Raw genomic sequence first — 19970 nt, forward strand, 5'->3', positions numbered from 1 at the left:
GTGTTTGAATAATTCCAAATCCATGTGTGAACTTGACTGTGGTGAAATAATCAAAGCTCTTTTAATTACAACCAATGAGTGTTACATTCTAATGTGCAATAATGATTACTGAAATGTTTAAATTACAATCAATCAGCTATTGATTTTGTTTACTTGACCTGCAATGTGTAGTAATGATTACAGGTTTAATGTGATCATGTGTTCTAATGATAATCAATGATTATTACATATCGGTACCGTTACTGTTTACTGAAATCATGAATGAATGTTTTCTGAAGATCATCAATCATTTCTAGGAACTGGATTTTGTTACTTGAAGAGAATCTATCTGATCAGAACCGGATTTGAAAAACTGCAAGTGAGGTTTTTGTTTTGTTTTCTGTCTTTTTAATCTATGCATTTAATCATTTCTGTAATGAGTTTGATAAATATGTGTAAATTCTTTATTGCTTTGACTACAATGCTTGAAATAAATCAATAAAATCAAAACTCAAATAATGCACTTTTCATTAAATGAATCCTCAAAGTGCTACAAGATAAGAGTAAAACTCAATATATATTTCTGTAATTAATTAGTTTATCACAAATATGTATCCATATACATCTGATCATTGTGACTAAGTAACACAAAAGAACAACACTGAAATAAACTCTGATAACAGATTTATTTTGTCAGGATGGCAGAGAAAAGTCCTTTAATGTAGTCCAGGTAGAAAAAAGTGAATTGTTATTCCCTAAAAAGTTTCATTCCATTCAATCTGCAGCACAAACCCATAGAAAATCATTTTGGGTTTTGAAAGATAAAATATAATCAAACAACTTACTGAAAGATTATTGCAATTCACGAAGATCGTTCTTCTTTTTTTATACAAATGTATCAGATATTTTCTTCATATCATTTTTTGTGTAGGTCGTTGTTTTGGGGAAAATCAAATACCTCAGTGTAGATGGGAGCAGTATTTTCCAATAAGACTGAAATACATTCAGTTTGGTGGCTGAGTGGACTGTGCTGCTCAGATTTGACTGAAGATCAGTGCTGAGAATTGTTGATGCTGTCAGAGTGAGACAGACTGTTTTCCTGAGAAACTTCTCTCCAAAAGAAGGATTTGTTGGTCCTAATAAACTGTCATAGAAGACTTTGTAGTTCTTCTGTGTGTGTTCTTGTGTGTTCATTCATGGACAAGTGTGTCCAACTTTTTGACAGCTATTTATTGTTTACTGTCAGTGCAAAAACTCTGAACTCCTCCTGAGTTTAAAGACCAGCTTCTTCTTTACATTTGATGTCATTTGTTCTTTGTAACAAACTATTTGAGCCATTCATGCTGAAAATGGTTAATGAACAATGTCCATGTGATCCAGGACTCCTCCTACTTTCTGTCACCTTGAAAGGAAAAAACACTGACAGAGTTCATGTTGTTGTTGCTGTTTTTATGTTATTCCTCAGAAAAAGTGATATCAGAGAAAAATGTAAGAATTTTCATTTGACATAAAAACAGACTCATGGAAATCAGTTGGCAAATGTCATTTTTATTAGCAGATTTTTCTTCAAAGTTAAACTGTAACAATAGAAAGAGAATAAAGAAGAAGTGCACAGAAAGCAGATTTCTGTCAGTGTCTGAGTTCAGGACTGGGAGCACTGGTCTCTCCTGAGAGTCTCTGAGACTGGAGTCTGGGATCCTCTCTTGGCCTCACAGGTCACCTTCTCCCACTGGTCTGCAGAGAGCCTCAGGGTGCTGCTCCAGCTGTAGAGGCCGTCCTTCTGCAGCACCCCGGGGCTCCTGCTCTCCTCCCTGCTGCTGCTGCCGACCACCTTCCAGGACAGAGTCCAGTCTGAGGGGAAGCCCTTGTTGGCCACACACATGAGTGTGGCCTCCCCCTGCTGCAGCTCCTCCATGGAGGGGGCCAGCACTGTCAGGGAGGGCGGGGCATCACCTAGGAGACACCAATCAGCTTAGAGGACAGGAAGCACACAGCTGTCAATCCAAAAGCTCTGATTGGATGGAGTGCTTTCAGTTGTAGGAAGGTTTGTGTTCAGGTGTTTTTCTGCTCCATCAGTCATTGATTCACACATTGTTTCACTTCCTTGAAGAAATCTCTCATGCAGATCAGCAACAAGAGAAACTTCAGTTTCTACTGAAAAATGTCCAACTGGGTTAGAAACAGAGCAGATGCATCTTCATGTAGAAACAAGTTTGAACTGAATGTCTTTAAAAAAGCTTCATCATACATGAAAGAAATGTACAAATTAGGACAAAAACACAACAATCATGTCAGGTTTCTGTCAGAAAATCCTTGAAATAAAAGTAAGATGTTCTGAAATATCAAATGTTCAAAAATCAATTTTGTGAGTAAAATCTGCCTTTTAATGCACAATGACCACATTAACATAACATTATTCCTAAAAAAAAAAAAAATAACAAAACACATTGTTAATAGGATATTGTGTAATCAAAATAATATTTTTAAGATTAAATATTTGGACTAAAAAAGACTTTAGATTTACTCAATAAAAACTGAAACTAAACCTGAATTTTTCTTCAGGTAATTTAAAAAAAAACATTTCATTCTGGTTCCTCCACCAAAAGTTCACCACTGTGACACAAAATGACTAATGTGTTTTACAAAAACCTCTGACTGAACAGAGACTCTATCCAGCTGTATTAACATAAACTAAATATTTCTGATTTCTTGATTCACATAGAAATGATGATTTATTCTATATTAAGGCAACACAATTTAGTATTTTCAATATTCACGCAGACTAAGTCTGGTCATAAAAAATGTATTTGACCAAAATTAATAGAATGTCATTTTATAAAGAATACTAGTAACTCAGGATCAATTAAAGAAGGAAATAAGACATGAAAACATAAAAATCAACAAAAAGATCTACTTACTTCCAAACTCCAGTCTGGTTCCTCCACCAAAAGTCCACCACAGTGATCCAAACTGATGGAAGCGTCGTACAAAAACCTCTGACTGTACAGAGACACGCTCTCTGACTCTGAAACAAACAAACTCAACTGATGACAGAACATCTGAAAATAATCCATCTAAGTTCTAGAAATTACATTTTCTTATGCACTAAGTTGTAATTAAACTAGTAATTGTTTATTGATATTTTTACTCCAGTAACTAATGTAACCATTACTCAGATAAAAACGAAATGACAGCAAAACCACCAAAATCCTAAAAAAAGTTTAAATATTTCTCCTAAAAATTTAGAATTCATGTAAAAATAAGTTGAACAGTTTTTAAATGTGGCTGCAGGTTAAATGGATCCAAAACTTTACTGAAGTCCATGTTTCAAATGTTGCTCTGCAAAAACATTTTTTCAATAATAGCAGCAGTTTGACTCTAAATAACAAATAATTCCCATCATGCATTGATAAAAATCCACTCTTTGATCAGCAGAAGTTCTGTCTTTAATGCAATAAACATCTGTCAGACAGTTTAAGTGGAACTTCCTTTAGAGAGAAATCTACCTTTGAGCATTTATCATTAAATGTTTCCAAATGTCTGTAAAAAAGTCAATGTTGTGGTTTCTAGTGTCCTGCTGCTTTCTGTCTGCTGTCATGTTTCTCTAAACATGAAGAGAAATGAAATAAATAGCTGTTAAGATGTGTTTCCTTTAGACACTGTTTCATGTTGAGTAGTGATTTTAAAAATCACTTAGATTCGAATTTTAAACCTTTATATGCCTCGAGAAAAATGGAAAGAAAATAAAAATACTTCAGAAACTAAAAAACAGAAACAATTGTAAAACACTCAGATGTCCTCACATCACATTGAACAGCTTTATGGTCATGATGTTTAAAAAAAGGCTAATAGTGGATCCATAATCATCTGAAAGCAAGTTTTTATGCTACAGATGTATTTGTTCATAAATTATTACTTCCAATTTTCTGATAATCATGATGATGAAGATGATCCATGTTCCTGTTGGAGTCAGTGGTTTCCATAGAGACACTTTGCATCAGCAGCTCCATGCTCCAGTGCTCTGGGAGACTTTATAGTCCTGAGAGTTGAAGACTGGATGACTGACAGCTGTCCTTCATCACAGCAGAAGACACAGAAATCCTCCTCCTCCTCCTCCTCTTCCTCCAAAACATGAGTGTGATGTGTGTCCTCATCTGGACTCTCCTCTGCTGCTGCTTCACAGGTAAAGTCCAGAGAATCCAACTCCTCTCCTCTATGAACATCCGTCCCTCTGAAATGAAGGCCACAAAAGCATGAAGCTGCTTTCTGTTTCTGTCTCTGTCTCCTCAGAGTCCAGAGGACAGGTCACAGTGACTCAGCCTGGAGCAGTGAGCTCTGCTGTGGGAGGAAATGTCTCCATCTCATGCAGGACCAGTCGGGATGTTTATGATGATGAAGGCGATCACTATTTAGCCTGGTACCAACAGAAAGATGGAGAATCTCCTAAACTACTCATTTACTGGGCTAGCACTCGACAATCAGGGATTCCAAGTCGTTTTACAGGCAGTGGATCAAACTCTGATTTCACTCTGACCATCAGTGGAATTCAGGCTGAAGATGCAGCAGTTTATTACTGTCAGAGTGTTCATGAAATCAACAGTCAGGCTGTGTTCACACAGTGAAAAACAGTCGTACAAAAACCTCCCTCATTCTGGCTGAACAGAAACTGAACTGACTGCTGCAGCTGGAAGATGCTGCAGACACTGAAACAGTTCACTGAACATCCATTCTAACACAATAGACACCATGTTGAATCAGATTTAGTATAATTTGTAAATTTTAGTGATCCAGTTTATAATAATCAGAGCAAATTATATCATAAATAACCCCCCCCCCTCCTATTTTTATCAATGACACTGGTATCAGATCTGTTTGTTTCAAAATAACAATAATAATAATAATAATAATACATTTTATTTATGACACGGCAGAACACATGACTCCTTCCTTGTTGTCTTGCTCACCTGTAGCCTCAGGTGGAGCTCTTTGTTAGTTTTTGGAGACTTTGAGAGGTAGGAGGACAAGGTTTTCTAAAAACAGCAAATAACTTCTATAGTTTGAATAAAACACATTTTTTTGATAAAGGAGAAGTCTAGTTTTTTTTTTATGTGAGTTGACCCCCCCCCGCCGTTGTGACCAGGGCTGCTGTGGCCACAACACACCTTATGTTACCAGATCAAATGTCTAGCTCTCGTTTGTCTTCAGTAGTCTGAAAAAACACGTTTAAGATACAAATGTATATTTCTGTAATTAATGTATTCATCACAAATATGTATCCATATACATCTGATCATTGTGACTAAGTAACACAAAAGAACAACACTGAAATAAATTCTGATAATATATTTATTTTGTCAGGATGGCAGAGAAAAGGCCTTTAATGTAGTCCAGGTAGAAAAAAGTGAATGGTTATTCCCTGAAAAGTCTCATTCCATTCAATCTGCAGCACAAACCCATAGAAAATCATTTTGGTTTTTGAAAGATGAAATATAATCAAACAACTTACTGCAAGGTTATTGCAATTCAAGAAGATATTTATTCTTTTTTTGTACAAATGTATCAGATATTTTGTTTTCATATCATATTTTTTGCATAGGTTGTTGTTTTGGGTAAAATAAAATAGCTCAGGGTAGATGGGAGCAGTATTTTCCAATAATAATAATTATAATAAGCTTTATTACAGACTCAAGGTCCATTTGTCACAAAAATACACAAAACATATAAAAGACTTAAGGATAAAAATAGAACACTCAAACAAGTATAAGAACAATGACATAAAAAGTATTAGATAAAAAACAATGTCATAAAAGTATAAAATTCAATGACTTAGGAATATAAAAACAATGAGATAAGAGTATCAGAACAATAAAATAACCAGGTATCATGAACTTAATAAAAAGACTAAAACTGCTGACTTAAACAAAACAAATGAAAACTTAAAAGTTTAAAAAAGACGACCGTACCAAAACCTCCAAATAGGGGATTGGTATCTAAAAGTGCTGTGCTTTACATTGGTGAGAGTTAAAATGATATCATTATTTGAAGCATTAAGACGACAGACAAAACCATAAATAAAATGTCTTAATAAAGCTTGGAGAGTACTAACTGTATAGCACCAACAAACAAACTGTTTGCGCTGCACCACCGAGGCTGTTTTGATAAAATCCTTAGGGCATCATCATAGGCAACCTGTAGCTTCCTCATGCTGGATGCCATAAAATTTGTCCACAGGTGGGCAGTATACAAAGGTGTACATTTCATAAGGATGAATTCTTTGTTGTTGTGAGTGAAGTGTATGGCAATACACCAGTCTTCACAAAGTCTGATGACTTTAATCAGTGGGTCAAGCTGTTTCCTCCACAGAATAGCCACACCCCCTGGTATCCTCCCCTTAGCTACTGATGTGCTGAGGTCGGTGGTAGACTCTCCAGCGCCATAGAGTTCAGGGTGTTCCATTGTTCCAGGTCCTGTTTAGAAATAAATGTCTCTTGAAGACACAAAATGTCACAAGTTTCCATTAGTTTGTCTCCAACTCTGCAGCGAGCTTTTTCCGCTGCGCTCTGACCAAAGCGTAGGCCCCGGCAGTTGTATGAAGCAACACGTATTGCCATAGCGTGTTAAGGACCTTGGACAGCAACATTGCCCCCCGCATTAAGCGAGGTGCTCAGTCCAACCGCAGCAGTCTTTCGCAGCTCATAATGCCTCCTAACGAAGGATCCCTCAGGCCAAAGCTGCGGGGCGTACATTTCGCTCACTTCATTAAACTCAGCAGAAACTATAAAAGAGCTGAATCGAGAGTTTACAGTACCAACCTTTAGACAGGTCACCTCACGACCCATCTTGTCCTTAAGATACAAAGCCAGCACATCGGAGTCCAGAGACAGGTTAAACCTTGTGGCAAAAACACTCACCAGCTTTTTCCGGACAGTTATGATGTTACCTGGGGCTCCGGTGCCGATGACAGTTGCGTCGTTCACTTCACGTTGTCAGCGCTGTCACATTTTGAGGTCGCCGGTTCTTCTTAACAACTTGCGATCACTTTGGTGAGGGTGTGGCAGCACCTCCTGGACTTGCTGCTATTAGCTCCAGCTCGGCATCCAGAGTAGGCACCATCATTCCAGCTACGCTGTTCGCTTCCACTGTAGTGCTCGCGGCTGCCGTGCTCGGAAGTTCTCCTCCCGCTGCTCCAGAGATGACGGAAGCAGGCCCTCTCCCCATGTATCCACCACTGCAAGCTGGCAAGGCCACGGATTCTCCAAAGGTGCGGCACTCCAGCGCGTTCACCCGCCGATCCACGTCAGCTGTCACAGCGCGAAGACTGTCACTGACGTCAGCTTGCAGCTGCATGGCTTGCCTCATCGCGCAAACCTCGGCCTGCTTTCTTTCCCGTTTACCAAGAAGGCTGGAGATATCCAGACACTGGAGGTAAATCATCCAGATTGTGTGACACAAATCTGGGCATGATGTCCCCACATTCATTCAGCACCTTGAGGCAGCTTTTAATATTATTGGCGTCTTTCTGCAAGCCTTTATGCGACACACACCGGTGGGTGGTGGACAAAGTTCAAACAAAAGTTTCTTTGAGGCCTCGATCCATTCAGATTCAAAAAAGTTTGAAGCCAGTGTGACAATTTCCTCTTGAATCATTGTCCTGATTTTTATGGCCAAGAAGTTAAGCAACTCAACCTTCACAACTGTTTTCCCATCAACAGTCTTGTAAATTTCAGGTTTAGTTCTAGACCATTTGAAATCGGGAGCAGACGCACCACGATACGTGTCACCCGCCATTGAGTTTTTAGACTGAAATACATTCAGTTTGGTGGCTGAGTGGACTGTGCTGCTCAGACTTGACTGAAGATCAGTGCTGAGAATTGTTGATGCTGTCAGAGTGAGACAGGCTGTTTTCCTGTGAAACTTCTCTCCAAAAGAAGGATTTGTTGGTCCTAATAAACTGTCATAGAAGACTTTGTAGTTCTTCTGTGTGTGTTCATGTGTGTTCATTCATGGACAAGTGTGTCCAACTTTTTGACAGCTATTTATTGTTTAATGTCAGTGCAAAAACTCTGAACTCCTCCTGAGTTTAAAGACCAGCTTCTTCTTTACATTTGATGTCATTTGTTCTTTTTAACAAACTATTGACCCATTCATGCTGAAAATGGTTAATGAACAATGTCCATGTGATCCAGGACTCCTCCTACTTTCTGTCACCTTGAAAGGAAAAAACACTGACGGAGATCATGTTTTTGTTGCTGTTTTTATGTTATTCCTCAGAAAGAGTGATATCAGAGAAAAAGAGAAGAATTTTCTTTTGACATAAAAACAGACTCATGGAAATCAGTTGGCAAATGTCATTTTTATTAGCAGATTTTTCTTCAAAGTTAAACTTTAACAAGTCAAGAAGAGCTAAAAGAGAATAGAAGAAGTGCACAGAAAGCAGATTTCTGTCAGTGTCTGAGTTCAGGACTGGGAGCACTGGTCTCTCCTGAGAGTCTCTGAGACTGGAGTCTGGGATCCTCTCTTGGCCTCACAGGTCACCTTCTCCCACTGGTCTGCAGGGAGCCTCAGGGTGCTGCTCCAGCTGTAGAGGCCGTCCTTCTGCAGCACCCCGGGGCTCCTGCTCTCCTCCCTGCTGCTGCTGCTGCTGCTGCTGCTGCCGACCACCTTCCAGGACAGAGTCCAGTCTGAGGGGAAGCCCTTGTTGGCCACACACATGAGTGTGGCCTCCCCCTGCTGCAGCTCCTCCATGGAGGGGGCCAGCACTGTCAGGGAGGGGGGCACATGACCCACTGCAGAGAAACAGAGGAAACATTTTAGAGCTGAGATGAAACCGCTGAGTGTTTCACTTCCCTCTCTGAGCTCAGTAACCATGGTAACAGACAGGCATCACTGATGGAGCACACAAACAGAAGTTTCTCTGCTAACGATAAAACCATCCAAAAGTCCTTTCTTCAATCGTGACTCTTGTCTGATGTTTCAACTCTTCTTCCAGGAACATTTTTCTCCATCTTTTCTTTTGCATGAAAGCATCTTCTTCCTAAGTCTGCACTAACAGCTGCAAAGATATCTCAGTCTAACATGTTTTCTCTGTGTTTTCAGCAGGACTTGATCAGTTCTGTTACAAATTCATGCTGTGATGAACAAATGAAATGAACATTCAAATGAAACTCTAATCTGTTCCAACTGATCCCTGTCATTCATCAAAGTGCAGCTTTGTTCATTTTCAATCATTGTCACTAAAAGCTCATTAGAAGATGCTGACAGAGAAACTGACAACAAGGCTCAGCGTTGGCATGAAATTCTGCAACACAAACACAAAAAGTTCTTCTGATTCACATTTTAGGACAGAAATGATTTCTCAGAGAAATATATGGAAGATGAGGAAGTTACAGATGTTTAAACTATGAATATATTCCTGCTGTTTCTGTGACATTTTTAGACAAATAAATTCATAATTTACAGACGTCATGACTGAATCACAGTTTAATGTTTAACAACAGCAGAAACTTCAAGTTAAAGTAAAACATCAATGATCACATTTTAAATTACATTTACAGATAAAGATGTCCTTTATCAGAACTAAAGTAATTATTAAAACTCATTTGTCTTACCAAAAAAAAATGTAGTTGAATATTATTAAAATCTGTTTTAATGTTAATCAGACCAAAAGTTTCAGTTTTTAGAAAGAATCAAAAATACTTACAGTCAACTTCCAGTCTGGTTCCTCCACCAAAAGTCCACCACAGTGATTCAAACTGATGGAAGCGTCGTACAAAAACCTCTGACTGTACAGAGACACGCTGTCTGACTCTGAAACAAACAAACTCAACTGAAATATCAGCAAGAAAAATCTGATAATGACACGTCCTGGATTTAGAATAAAAATACAATTTAGTAAATGTGTTTTTTTTTTTTTTTTTTTTTTTTTTTTTTTTCTAACTTGTCCTGTCCAACAGCTAGGCAAACAGATGAGAGCTGAGGGCCTCTTGTGTTGGACATATTTTATTTTAACAAGAGGGGTTATTCATCTTCAGACAAACCAAAGGTATGTCTGAATAAACCCCTTTTGTAATTGAGGCCAAAATTTATTAATTTCAATCATGTTTGAAAATCTTTGGTGTTGGACCGGACGGAAAAGGAAAGAGGGGAAGAAGAGAGAGGGACGTTAGAGAGAGGGGGGGGTAGGAGGGTGATAATAGGAGGGGAAGGGGGGTAAGACCATGAAGCAGCATAGAGCAGACAGGTTTACTGGTTGTTTATCGTTACGGTACGGTTCAAATGTAGTACAAAAAGGGCGGGGCCTGTTCACACACACTCAAATATTATCAACACAACTGCTAGCCGCAAAAATGTCCACATGTCAACATGCACACAAAACAGATAGTGTTCACGAACGCATACCTATGCCTTTAAACCAACTAGTGTGAAATCTTTCATTCATTCAATCATGCAAACTATTAGTGCAAAGGTGAGCTAACACCTGTGCTCAGGTGAGTGTTTATGTTCTTCTAAAATGGATGGTGGAATGTGAAAAGGAGGAGGAGCGCCCAGCCACCCCCACACCCATACCCCCGCCGCAGCAGCAGCGGCAGCCGGAGCCCCCCCAACGCCACACGGGAACAGGCAGGGAACAACCGCCCCCCAGGCGACCAAGACCGCCACCCAGGCCAGGGCCAGCAGGACCGCCGCGAGGCCCCCAGAGCCAGAGAGCAGGGAGGCGCAGAGGGAAAGAGAGCGCCGCCCCAGCCCAGCCAGGAAAGCAGCCCCCCGCCGCGCCGGAAGAGCCCAACGCAGGGCCCCACCGGAGAGGGACGCCCACAGCCCCAGACGAGCACCCCACCACCACCACCCAGGAGTTCCGGGCATCCCCCCGCCCCGACCCCAGGTACGAGCCAGGACCCCCCAAGGGAGACCCGCTCCGCACTCCAGGCAGCCACCCACCCGGCCCACGGTTGGTCCAGGTAGGAGCAAGGCAGGGGCCCGCCGCCCCCGCCCAGGAGGGGGGAACCCCGGGGAAAAAAGGGCGGCCCACAAGGGATGTTATAAATATGGCCCGACCAGGCTCGGCCATGTTGGAAGTTTGGCGGGGCCCAGCGCCCAGGGGCAAGGACCAGGACCCACCCCCCAGGGACACGAACACCCCCGGCTCAGGTGTAATATGAACCCCCCCACCGTGCGGAGAGAGCACCGCCGGGCCCAGGGAGCCGGCACCCAAGGGACACGGCCGCCATCGCCAAGGGGCCCGCACCCCCCACCAGGGAAGGGGTAGGGGACAGATGGACCCAGGTCCCACCTTCCTTGTAAAATGTGTGTGCGTGTATGGGTGTTTGAGAGGGTGTTTGTGTGCATGTGTATGTGTTTATGTTTGAATGTATATATTGAAGGGGGAGGGGTGTGTGTACTAAGGGGGGTGCAGTTAAAATTGGCGAGTAGGGCACTAAGGGGACATCTCCTGATTACTCACAGTGATGTCCCCTCACCCTCCACACCAAGGGGCCCTAAATGTCTAAGGTGCGGTTAAAATTGGCGGGTAGGGTGCCAGGAGGACATCTGCTGCTTGCTTGCAGTGATGTCCAAGCACCCCCCCTACCAAGGACCCTACATGTCTAAGGTGCAAATAAAACCGAAAGAGGGGGGGCCCACTCCATACGGCAACCATAGGAGGGGGGCCACTCCCAAGTAGCCCCCCCCCCAAGGCGCATCGCAGGCTAGACCCCCCACCCCCTCACCCTAATATGAGGTTATATAAGGAAGGGGGTAAGTAGTAAATGTGTTTTTAAAGAAAACTGTAAATAATGTTTGACTGCATTCCTTCTTTAAAAAAATTTTAAAATCCAACTTAATATTAAATGTCAGGATCAATACCTGTTTTGCTAAAATATGGTGAAATTCCTCTTTAAAATGAAAAAGTAACATTTAAACAAAATGAGTAATATTCCATTATTTAGAGTTACAGAGCTGGTAAAACGATGAAGTACAACAAGTTTTGTCTAAATACAATAAACAGCTGTTTGACTCTGATTTAGTCTTTAAATTTCAATCAGTTTTTATGCATTTATGTTCAAATCTTTAAAAGATTCATTCATGTTTAGTTGGAGTTTCTCTGTTCTGCTTCTCTCTGCTAACTGTCATGATTCTCTCCACATTTTGATAAGTTTGATTAACCATTGCAGTTTTTTGTTTACGCAACAGGTTTCATGTTGCATTCTGGGAAAAGTTAATACACTTAAGTTTACCTAACTTTTATTTTAGTTTATAATTATAAAGATTTTATTCAAAAAATTTTTTTGGTGAAAGTTAAACACAAAAGCAGCTTTTAGGAATTAGTCAAATATATTGAAATGTTAAATACAAAACTTTAAGAGAAATAAATACATTTCAGACATTAAAGGCATTTTATCATAAATGTTAAAGAATAAAAAGCATCAGATATTTTTCCCGTAATTGTTTTTATTTGGCAAATGATAACGATGTTTCACATTTCCTTAAGGAATTTATTTCCTTATTAACCATTAACCTTGTTTTTAATTTTATTTCATATGTGATATTTAGAGATGTAAAAAATTAACAATAATACGTTTTTAGTTTTTTACAGTGAAACAGAAACTGACATGACTCAGCATTTTGACTGTAATGCATTTTCATGTTTCAAAGATTTTGACTTTTGAATCTAAGATTCACAACAAATGATGTAAAACAAAATCATGAAAAATGTAACAGAAGTTTGATTCTTGCAAATGTTCAGTTTGATGCAGATTGAAGAAAACTTGAAAGAAACTTTAATGTCTAACTTTGCAATTTTCATTCTGTTTCTCATCTATAATCTGAAATGAAAAGTTGATGATTTTTTATTTTACATATTATTATTTATAAGAATCCATGTTCCTGTTGGAGTGAGTGGTTTCCATAGAGACACTTTGCATCAGCAGCTCCATGCTCCAGTGCTCTGGGAGACTTTATAGTCCTGAGAGTTGAAGACTGGATGACTGACAGCTGTCCTTCATCACAGCAGAAGACACAGAAATCCTCCTCCTCCTGATCTTCCTCCAAAACATGAGTGTGATGTGCATCCTCATCTGGACTCTCCTCTGCTGCTGCTTCACAGGTAAAGTCCAGAGAATCCAACTCCTCTCCTCTATGAACATCCGTCCCTCTGAAATGAAGGCCACAAAAGCATGAAGCTGCTTTCTGTTTCTGTCTCTGTCTCCTCAGAGTCCAGAGGACAGGTCACAGTGACTCAGCCTGGAGCAGTGAGCTCTGCTGTGGGAGGAAATGTCTCCATCTCATGTAGGACCAGTCAGGATGTTAATTATTGGAACAGATTTTACATTTTATCCTGGTTCCAACAGAAAGATGGAGAATCTCCTAAACTACTCATTTACCGTGCTAGCTCTCGAGCTTCGGGGATTCCAAGTCGTTTTACAGGCAGTGGATCAAACTCTGATTTCACTCTGACCATCAATGGAATTCAGGCTGAAGATGCAGCAGTTTATTATTGTTTTCCTGAATTCAAAATCAACAGCAAATTCTCGTTCACACAGTGAAAAACAGTCGTACAAAAACGTCCGCCAGTCAGACGGAACAGAAACTGATCTGATACAGTTCAATGAAGACACACACCTATGCACACACACTTTTACATAGGTTAACTTTACAGCTATCCACATTTGATTACTTATTTTTTCATCAAAAGTTTCCTGGGCTTCAATTTTCAAAGAAATTGAATCTTAGCTTCTAGGCTTTTTATTAATGATGTTTCCATTTAAAGACTCCCAATTTTTAAAGAAACTCTAGTAAAGATTTCAAATTTAGGATTTTTAAGGATAAAGTATTGATGCATCAATGGTTAATTCAGTTGCTATTGCAGCATTTTTACAGTTTTTAAGAAACTGAAAGATCAGAGTTTGAAAAAAAGTAATAAATCATTCTTTATCAAAATGTAACTCTAAATATACAGGTGTTAACAATAGACCAGATAGAATTGTATTTAGAGGATGTATTGTTCATGGCATTGTTTTGGAGTCTATGGAAACAAAGAACCTGTGGAATTTCGTCCTCCTGCACTGTGGGAGTCTCCGTCTGTCAATCTGTCTCTAAAGATTTTGTGTCGAGCCTCCACTGACTGGTGCTGTTGGTGAAGGAGAAAGTTTCAATGCTGTCATTTAGTTTGACTGACATCCTCCTCCTGTTTGTTGAATCTCTGTCAGAGCTTTTTGAACCATTGCTCTGGAGGAGCTGAAACCACTGAGACCTAAAAGGTTTTTAGCATGAGGCGTGCCGACTTCAGAGGAACCGGATCTACTCATGAGGGGAAAGCGGCTGTGGTCCCTCTTGTAAAGGCAAGGCACGGCAATTCGTACACAGAGTAATTCAAGGTGCTTCACAAAACAGAAAAATGCATTAAAATCACAATACATCATAGAAATAATCAACGTAAAATTTACTTAAAAAGAAAAGAAAAGATTTGAAAATTGATTTAAAAAGAAAGGAAGGAAAGAAAAGAAAGGTGCAGATAGGACCTTTCAGTCATATACACGGCTAAACAGAAATGTTTTAAGTCTAGATTTGAACATGAACACAGAAGAGGCCTGTCTTACGACTTCAGGGAGGCTGTTCCAGATTTTAGCTGCAGAATATTGAAACGCTGATTCCCCTTGTTTAGTTCTGACTCTGGGAATCAACAGGAGGCCGGCCCCTGAGGTCCTCAGAGTATGAGATGGTTCATATGGCACTAACATGTCAGAGATGTACTTTGGTGCTCGGCCATGGAGAGACTTGTCCACAAGCAGAGCTGCTTTGAAGTCTATTCTTTGAGGTACAGGGAGCCAGTGCAGAGACCTGAGCACAGGACTAATGTGATCATACTTCCTGGTTCTGGGGCCTCATTTATAAAACTTTGCGTAGGATTTGCGTCAGAAGTGGCGTACGGATGAAACATAGGACGTGCGTACGCACAGAAATATTCGGATTTATAAAACCGTGCGCACCGTGCGAGTTGAAGCTGCAAAATGTGGATCCATATCATATTGAACTGCATGGGTTAGGAATGGGATGGAACTCCAGTTCAGATGAGTAAAGGAAGGTGAGTCAATACTTTTGCTAATAATGGACACTGATGCCCTTTACAATCTGATCTTTCTTTCTCAGTTCCGTAAAAACTGTAAAACAGCTTCAGTACATCCAGAATGCTGCTGCTCGAGTCCTGACCAGGGGCCTCATTTATAAACGTTGCGTACGCACAAAAGAAGGCGTACGCCACTCTCTACGCAATAGTTGAGATTTATAAAAAGCAAACTTGACGGGAAAATGTGCGGTCCTTCACGCAAGCTCTGACCCAGGCGTACGCACAAAAACGGGTGAAATGAGAAACGGCAACACCGTCGACAGATGGAAGAAACACGTGAAAGTGACAGTGTTTGCCAAAGATGCGCATCTTTCCCTTTATAAATCACAACCGTTTCTAAATGCAGCGCAGCTTTTGCGGCTTCATGACACGCCCATAGTTGCCCATAAATAGTCCATGAAACGCCCACAAATTAATATTCATGGCTTGCTAAATCTTGGCAAACAAAGATCGTACGCCTTCTTTTGTGCGTACGCAACGTTTATAAATGAGGCCCCTGGTCAGGACTCGAGCAGCAGCATTCTGGATGTACTGAAGCTGTTTTACAGTTTTTACGGAACTGAGAAAGAAAGATCAGATTGTAAAGGGCATCAGTGTCCATTATTAGCAAAAGTATTGACTCACCTTCCTTTACTCATCTGAACTGGAGTTCCATCCCATTCCTAACCCATGCAGTTCAATATGATATGGATCCACATTTTGCAGCTTCAACTCCTCGGGAAGACTGTCCACAAAGTTGAGGAGTGCTTGTAGGAATTTTGGACCATTCTTCCAAAAGGTCATTGGTGAGGTCACACACTGATGTTGGTGGAGAAAGCCTGGCTCTCAGTCTCTGCTCTAATTCATCCCAAAGCTCTTCTATGGGGTCCAGGTCAGGACTCAGTGCAAGTCAGTCCAGTTCATCCACACCAGACTCTGTCCTCCATGTCTGTATGGACCTTGCTTTGATCACAGGAACACAGTCATGTTGGAAGAGGAAGGGGCCGCTCCAAACTGTTCCCACCAGGCTTTGAGCATGGAATTGTCCAAAATGTTTTGGTATTCTGAAGCATTCAGAGTTCTTTGTACTGGAACCAAAGGGCCAAGTCCTGAAAAACAAGCCCACACCATAATTCCTCCTCCACAAAAATGTCTTCCAAACCCACGCTCGTCCATCAGAGTGCCAGATGTAAAAGTGTGATCCATCTCTCCAGAGAAGGCGTCTCCTCTGCTCTAGAGTCCAGTGGCGGCGTGCTTTCCACCACTGCATCAGACGCTCTACACTGCAGTGATGTGTGTCTTGGATGCCGCTGCTCTGACATGGAAACCCGTTCCATGAAGTTCTCTGCCTGTTGGACTTGTAATCTGAAGGTCACATGACGTTTGGAGCTCTGTAGCAACTGAGTGCAGAAAGTCAGTGACCTCTTTGTGCTTCATCATCCGCTGACCCCTCTGCATCAGTTTAAGTGGTCTACCATTAGGTGACTGAGCTGCTGTTGTTTCCAAACAACTGTGTTGACTGTGGAATACTCTAACCTCCAGCCTCGCCACGACTCCACGCCAAGCCTCCATCCAGGAAAGCTTACTCACCTAATGGTCCTCATTCCATCTCCTTCGTCCCAGCCATCACAATTAAAGTTCCTTCGACATTCCTGGACAATAAAGCTTTCTATAATCCACTACAGACTAGCTTGATCTTTCAGGTTCCAGCATCTGAGTCTATTTTGTCATTGCTGATAATGACAGTGAACTGTTCTTTTATTTAAAATGATCACTGTTCATACCCAACATCTGTTTTTATTATTGTTCTGTGTTTATAACCCAGTCAGAATCTCATTATTTTCTCAAATGTTAGAAACTAAATGTAAATTAAAACACAATATATTTGAAGGTGTGTGTGCCTTTGTGGGTGTGTGTGTGCATGTGTGTGTGGTTGTGTTTGTGTCTTCATTGACCTGTATCAGATCAGTTTCTGTTCAGCCAGAATGAGGGGGGTTTTTGTACGACTGTTTTTCACTGTGTGAACATATTTATACTGTTGATGTAGTGAAAACTCTGACAGTAATAAACTGCTGCATCTTCAGCCTGAATTCCACTGATGGTCAGAGTGAAATCAGAGTTTGATCCACTGCCTGTAAAACGACTTGGAATCCCTGATTGTCGAGTGCTAGCCCAGTAAATGAGTAGTTTAGGAGATTTTCCATCTTTCTGTTGGTACCAGGATAAACAGTGATTGCTTTTATAAACATAAACATCCTGACTGGTTCTACATGAGATGGAGACAGTTCCTCCCACAGCAGAGCTCACTGCTCCAGGCTGAGTCACTGTGACCTGTCCTCTGGACTCTGAGGAGACAGAGACAGAAACAGAAAGCAGCTTCATGCTTTTGTGGCCTTCATTTCAGAGGGACGGATGTTCATAGAGGAGAGGAGTTGGATTCTCTGGACTTTACCTGTGAAGCAGCAGCAGAGGAGAGTCCAGATGAGGACGCACATCACACTCATGTTTTGGAGGAAGATGAGGAGGACGAGGAGGATTTCTGTGTCTTCTGCTGTGATGAAGGACAGCTGTCAGTCATCCAGTCTTCAACTCTCAGGACTATAAAGTCTCCCAGAGCACTGGAGCATGGAGCTGCTGATGCAAAGTGTCTCTATGGAAACCACTCACTCCAACAGGAACATGGATCATCTTCATCACGTTATGGTAAATAATAAAATGCTAAATGTTTGTCTGAAATTACTGATTTTTCAATTTCAAAAAATTATTTTAACATTTTCTTTGTATTGTCCTTAATGAATTGATTGAATGACTTTGTTCAACATGTGAAGAAACTTCCTGCTGTCATGGTTCATCAGTGAAGCTTGTCTCCTGGGCCAAAACAAGAAAGTCAAAGGTCTTTTTTCTATGTTCAGCAAACTGAAACAGAAAAAACAGCATTTTAGCTTTTTCATGTGACTCTGCTGCTCTCTGATGGAACCACAGTGGAACATCTGATGGTTTCATGTCTCTGTATTTCTGTGGGTTTATTTAAATCAGTCATCAGGCATCCCCACACCAAGATCCCCACCGCAGAAGCAGCGGCAGCCAGAAAAGGCAGAGAACAACCGCCCCCCGGGCAATCACATCCGCCACCCAGGCCAGGGCCAGCGACCCGCCACAGGGGCCCCCAAAGCCAAAGAGCAGAGAGGAATGGGGGGACAGAGAGTGCAGATGTGGCCCAATCCGGAAAGCAGCCCCCCTGCCATGCCAGGAGGGCCCAATGTGGGGCCCCGCAGAAGAGTGCCCACAGCCCCAGACAAGCACCTCATCACCACCCAGGAGTTCTGGGCATCCCCCAGCCCCAACCCCAGGTACTAGCCAGAACCCCCCAAGGGAGAACCGCCCCGCACTCCAGGCAGCCATTGATGTGGTTGAGGCAGCCATTGATGTGGTTGGTCATTGTGTTGTATTTCGAGTCTTCCTGAACCTTCTGCACATCTTATAGTATCCCAAAACAAGAAAAAATAAAGATCTAAAACACGGATGTCCAAATCCAGGCCTCAAGCGCCAGTGTCCTACTGTACATGTTTACGACCTACCATAGAAAATTCTTAAACACACCTGATCCAGATAAACAGCATCAGACAAGGCAAGGTTTCTGGATTTGGACCCCCCTGGTCTAAATGGTCAACAATTACCATCAACAGGCTGGAAGTCTGAAACACAGTAAGAACACATTACAGTCAGATCATATAGACTAGAAATGACATTCATTTCAAATCTATTGTTCTTGTTCCAATAATCTGGACTGAATGGATCCTGTGATTTCATTGTTTCTCACCATTTCTGTTTCTCCAACAGCAGTAGAGGACTCCACTGATCACCAGGAGCAGAACCACTCCAGCTGCTCCTCCAACAACAGGACCAACTGGAAACTCTGAAGGAGAAACTGAGTAGAAACATGGATCAAACTGACATTCAGGGTCAAAAGACTTGGCAGATCAAAAGTGTTTGAGTGACTTCTTGTTAGAAACTCCTCACATGCTTCTGTTTTAAAGATGATCTGGATTAGGTAACACTAAGGTGCTGGGGCTAAAGTTTACAATCTTACCCCAGTTTGTCTGAATCTGTGTTTTGTCCAGCATGGAGACGATGTCTTCTGTTAGTCCAGAGAGCTGGAACACACAGTCATACCTCCTCCAGTCCTCATGTTTGATCAATGAAACGTTCAGCTCTGAGCTCATCTGGAAGGTTCCATCATGGTTAGGTAGGATCTGTCCCTTCTCCACACCCTCATGAATCTCCTCTCCATCTTTCCTCCAGAACAGATCAGCTCTGTCAGGATAAAAGCCAGTGGCATGGCAGCAGACCGGAGAGGAGGGAGTCTTCTGGAGAAAAGATACTGAAGGACGCTCTGCACAAAGAAAATAAAGGGAAAAATGTCTCCCATATTCAGCATTTATTTGTGTGAACTAGTAAGTGTTGTTGACTCTACCTGTTCTCTGCAGAAAACTCCTCCCATAGTGCATGTGTTCCTTAAGCAATTCAGGACATGATGATATGTGATAGATTTTAAAGTGCTTTAATCTCTCTTTGTCTGCATCCCATAAATGTTTTATCCCAACACCTTGTGTTTTTGGAGCAATCCATGTCTCGGTCTACAGGTCCACAGAGATGAAGTCTTCCCCATCAACACTGTACTGTTGGAAACCTTTGACTTCATTGCTTTCATCGTCCCACTGTAAGGATTCAGTGGTTTGGTTTTCTTTGTCAGTCAATCCACTTTCAGGTTCATGATCCACAGCTGTCATCAGTTCAGTTAATTACCATCAGCCTATTTAAGTGTCGTGGTTTCTGTTCATCCTTGTCAGGTCATCTGCTCTGTTTTGTCACACCCATAGTTTTGTCACGT

The 19970-nt window shown here is 41.4% G+C and overlaps 1 protein-coding gene and 2 gene segments (V, D, J or C); 1 reads left to right on the forward strand and 2 right to left on the reverse strand.

Annotated features, from left to right (window-relative positions):
- Positions 1–1507: 1507 nt before the first annotated feature.
- On the reverse strand, positions 1508–17583 carry LOC101172990. The segment is given in 5 exon segments: positions 1508–1888; positions 8719–8765; positions 9680–9717; positions 17106–17424; positions 17532–17583. Coding segments are annotated over 5 exon segments (723 nt in total).
- On the forward strand, positions 4111–4714 carry LOC110015830. The segment is given in 2 exon segments: positions 4111–4162; positions 4270–4714. Coding segments are annotated over 2 exon segments (384 nt in total).
- A 678-nt stretch (positions 17584–18261) lies between the features above and the next one.
- On the reverse strand, positions 18262–19825 carry LOC101173235 (major histocompatibility complex class I-related gene protein-like). The gene is made up of 4 exons (XM_020706933.2): positions 19554–19825; positions 19170–19472; positions 18900–19007; positions 18262–18774 (listed from the first exon to the last, which is right to left on the reverse strand). The coding sequence occupies exons 1-4, from the start codon at positions 19585–19587 to the stop codon at positions 18746–18748; spliced, it is 474 nt and encodes a 157-aa protein (XP_020562592.1). The 5' UTR covers positions 19588–19825; the 3' UTR covers positions 18262–18745.
- Between the last annotated feature and the right edge of the window lie 145 nt (positions 19826–19970).

This window comes from Oryzias latipes, chromosome 11, assembly GCF_002234675.1.
Source record: "Oryzias latipes chromosome 11, ASM223467v1".
Taxonomy (NCBI): domain Eukaryota; kingdom Metazoa; phylum Chordata; class Actinopteri; order Beloniformes; family Adrianichthyidae; genus Oryzias; species Oryzias latipes.

Excerpts from the sequence above, each read along its gene's own strand:
- LOC101173235 (XM_020706933.2), bottom strand. The coding sequence starts at position 19,587 with ATGCACTATGGGAGGAGTTTTCTGCAGAGAACAG. Across the intron at positions 19,473-19,553 it reads GAGTTTTCTGCAGAGAACAG|AGCGTCCTTCAGTATCTTTT; the intron begins GTAGAGTCAACA and ends TTCTTTGTGCAG. Across the intron at positions 19,008-19,169 it reads ACAGATTCAGACAAACTGGG|TTTCTCCTTCAGAGTTTCCA; the intron begins GTAAGATTGTAA and ends GTTTCTACTCAG.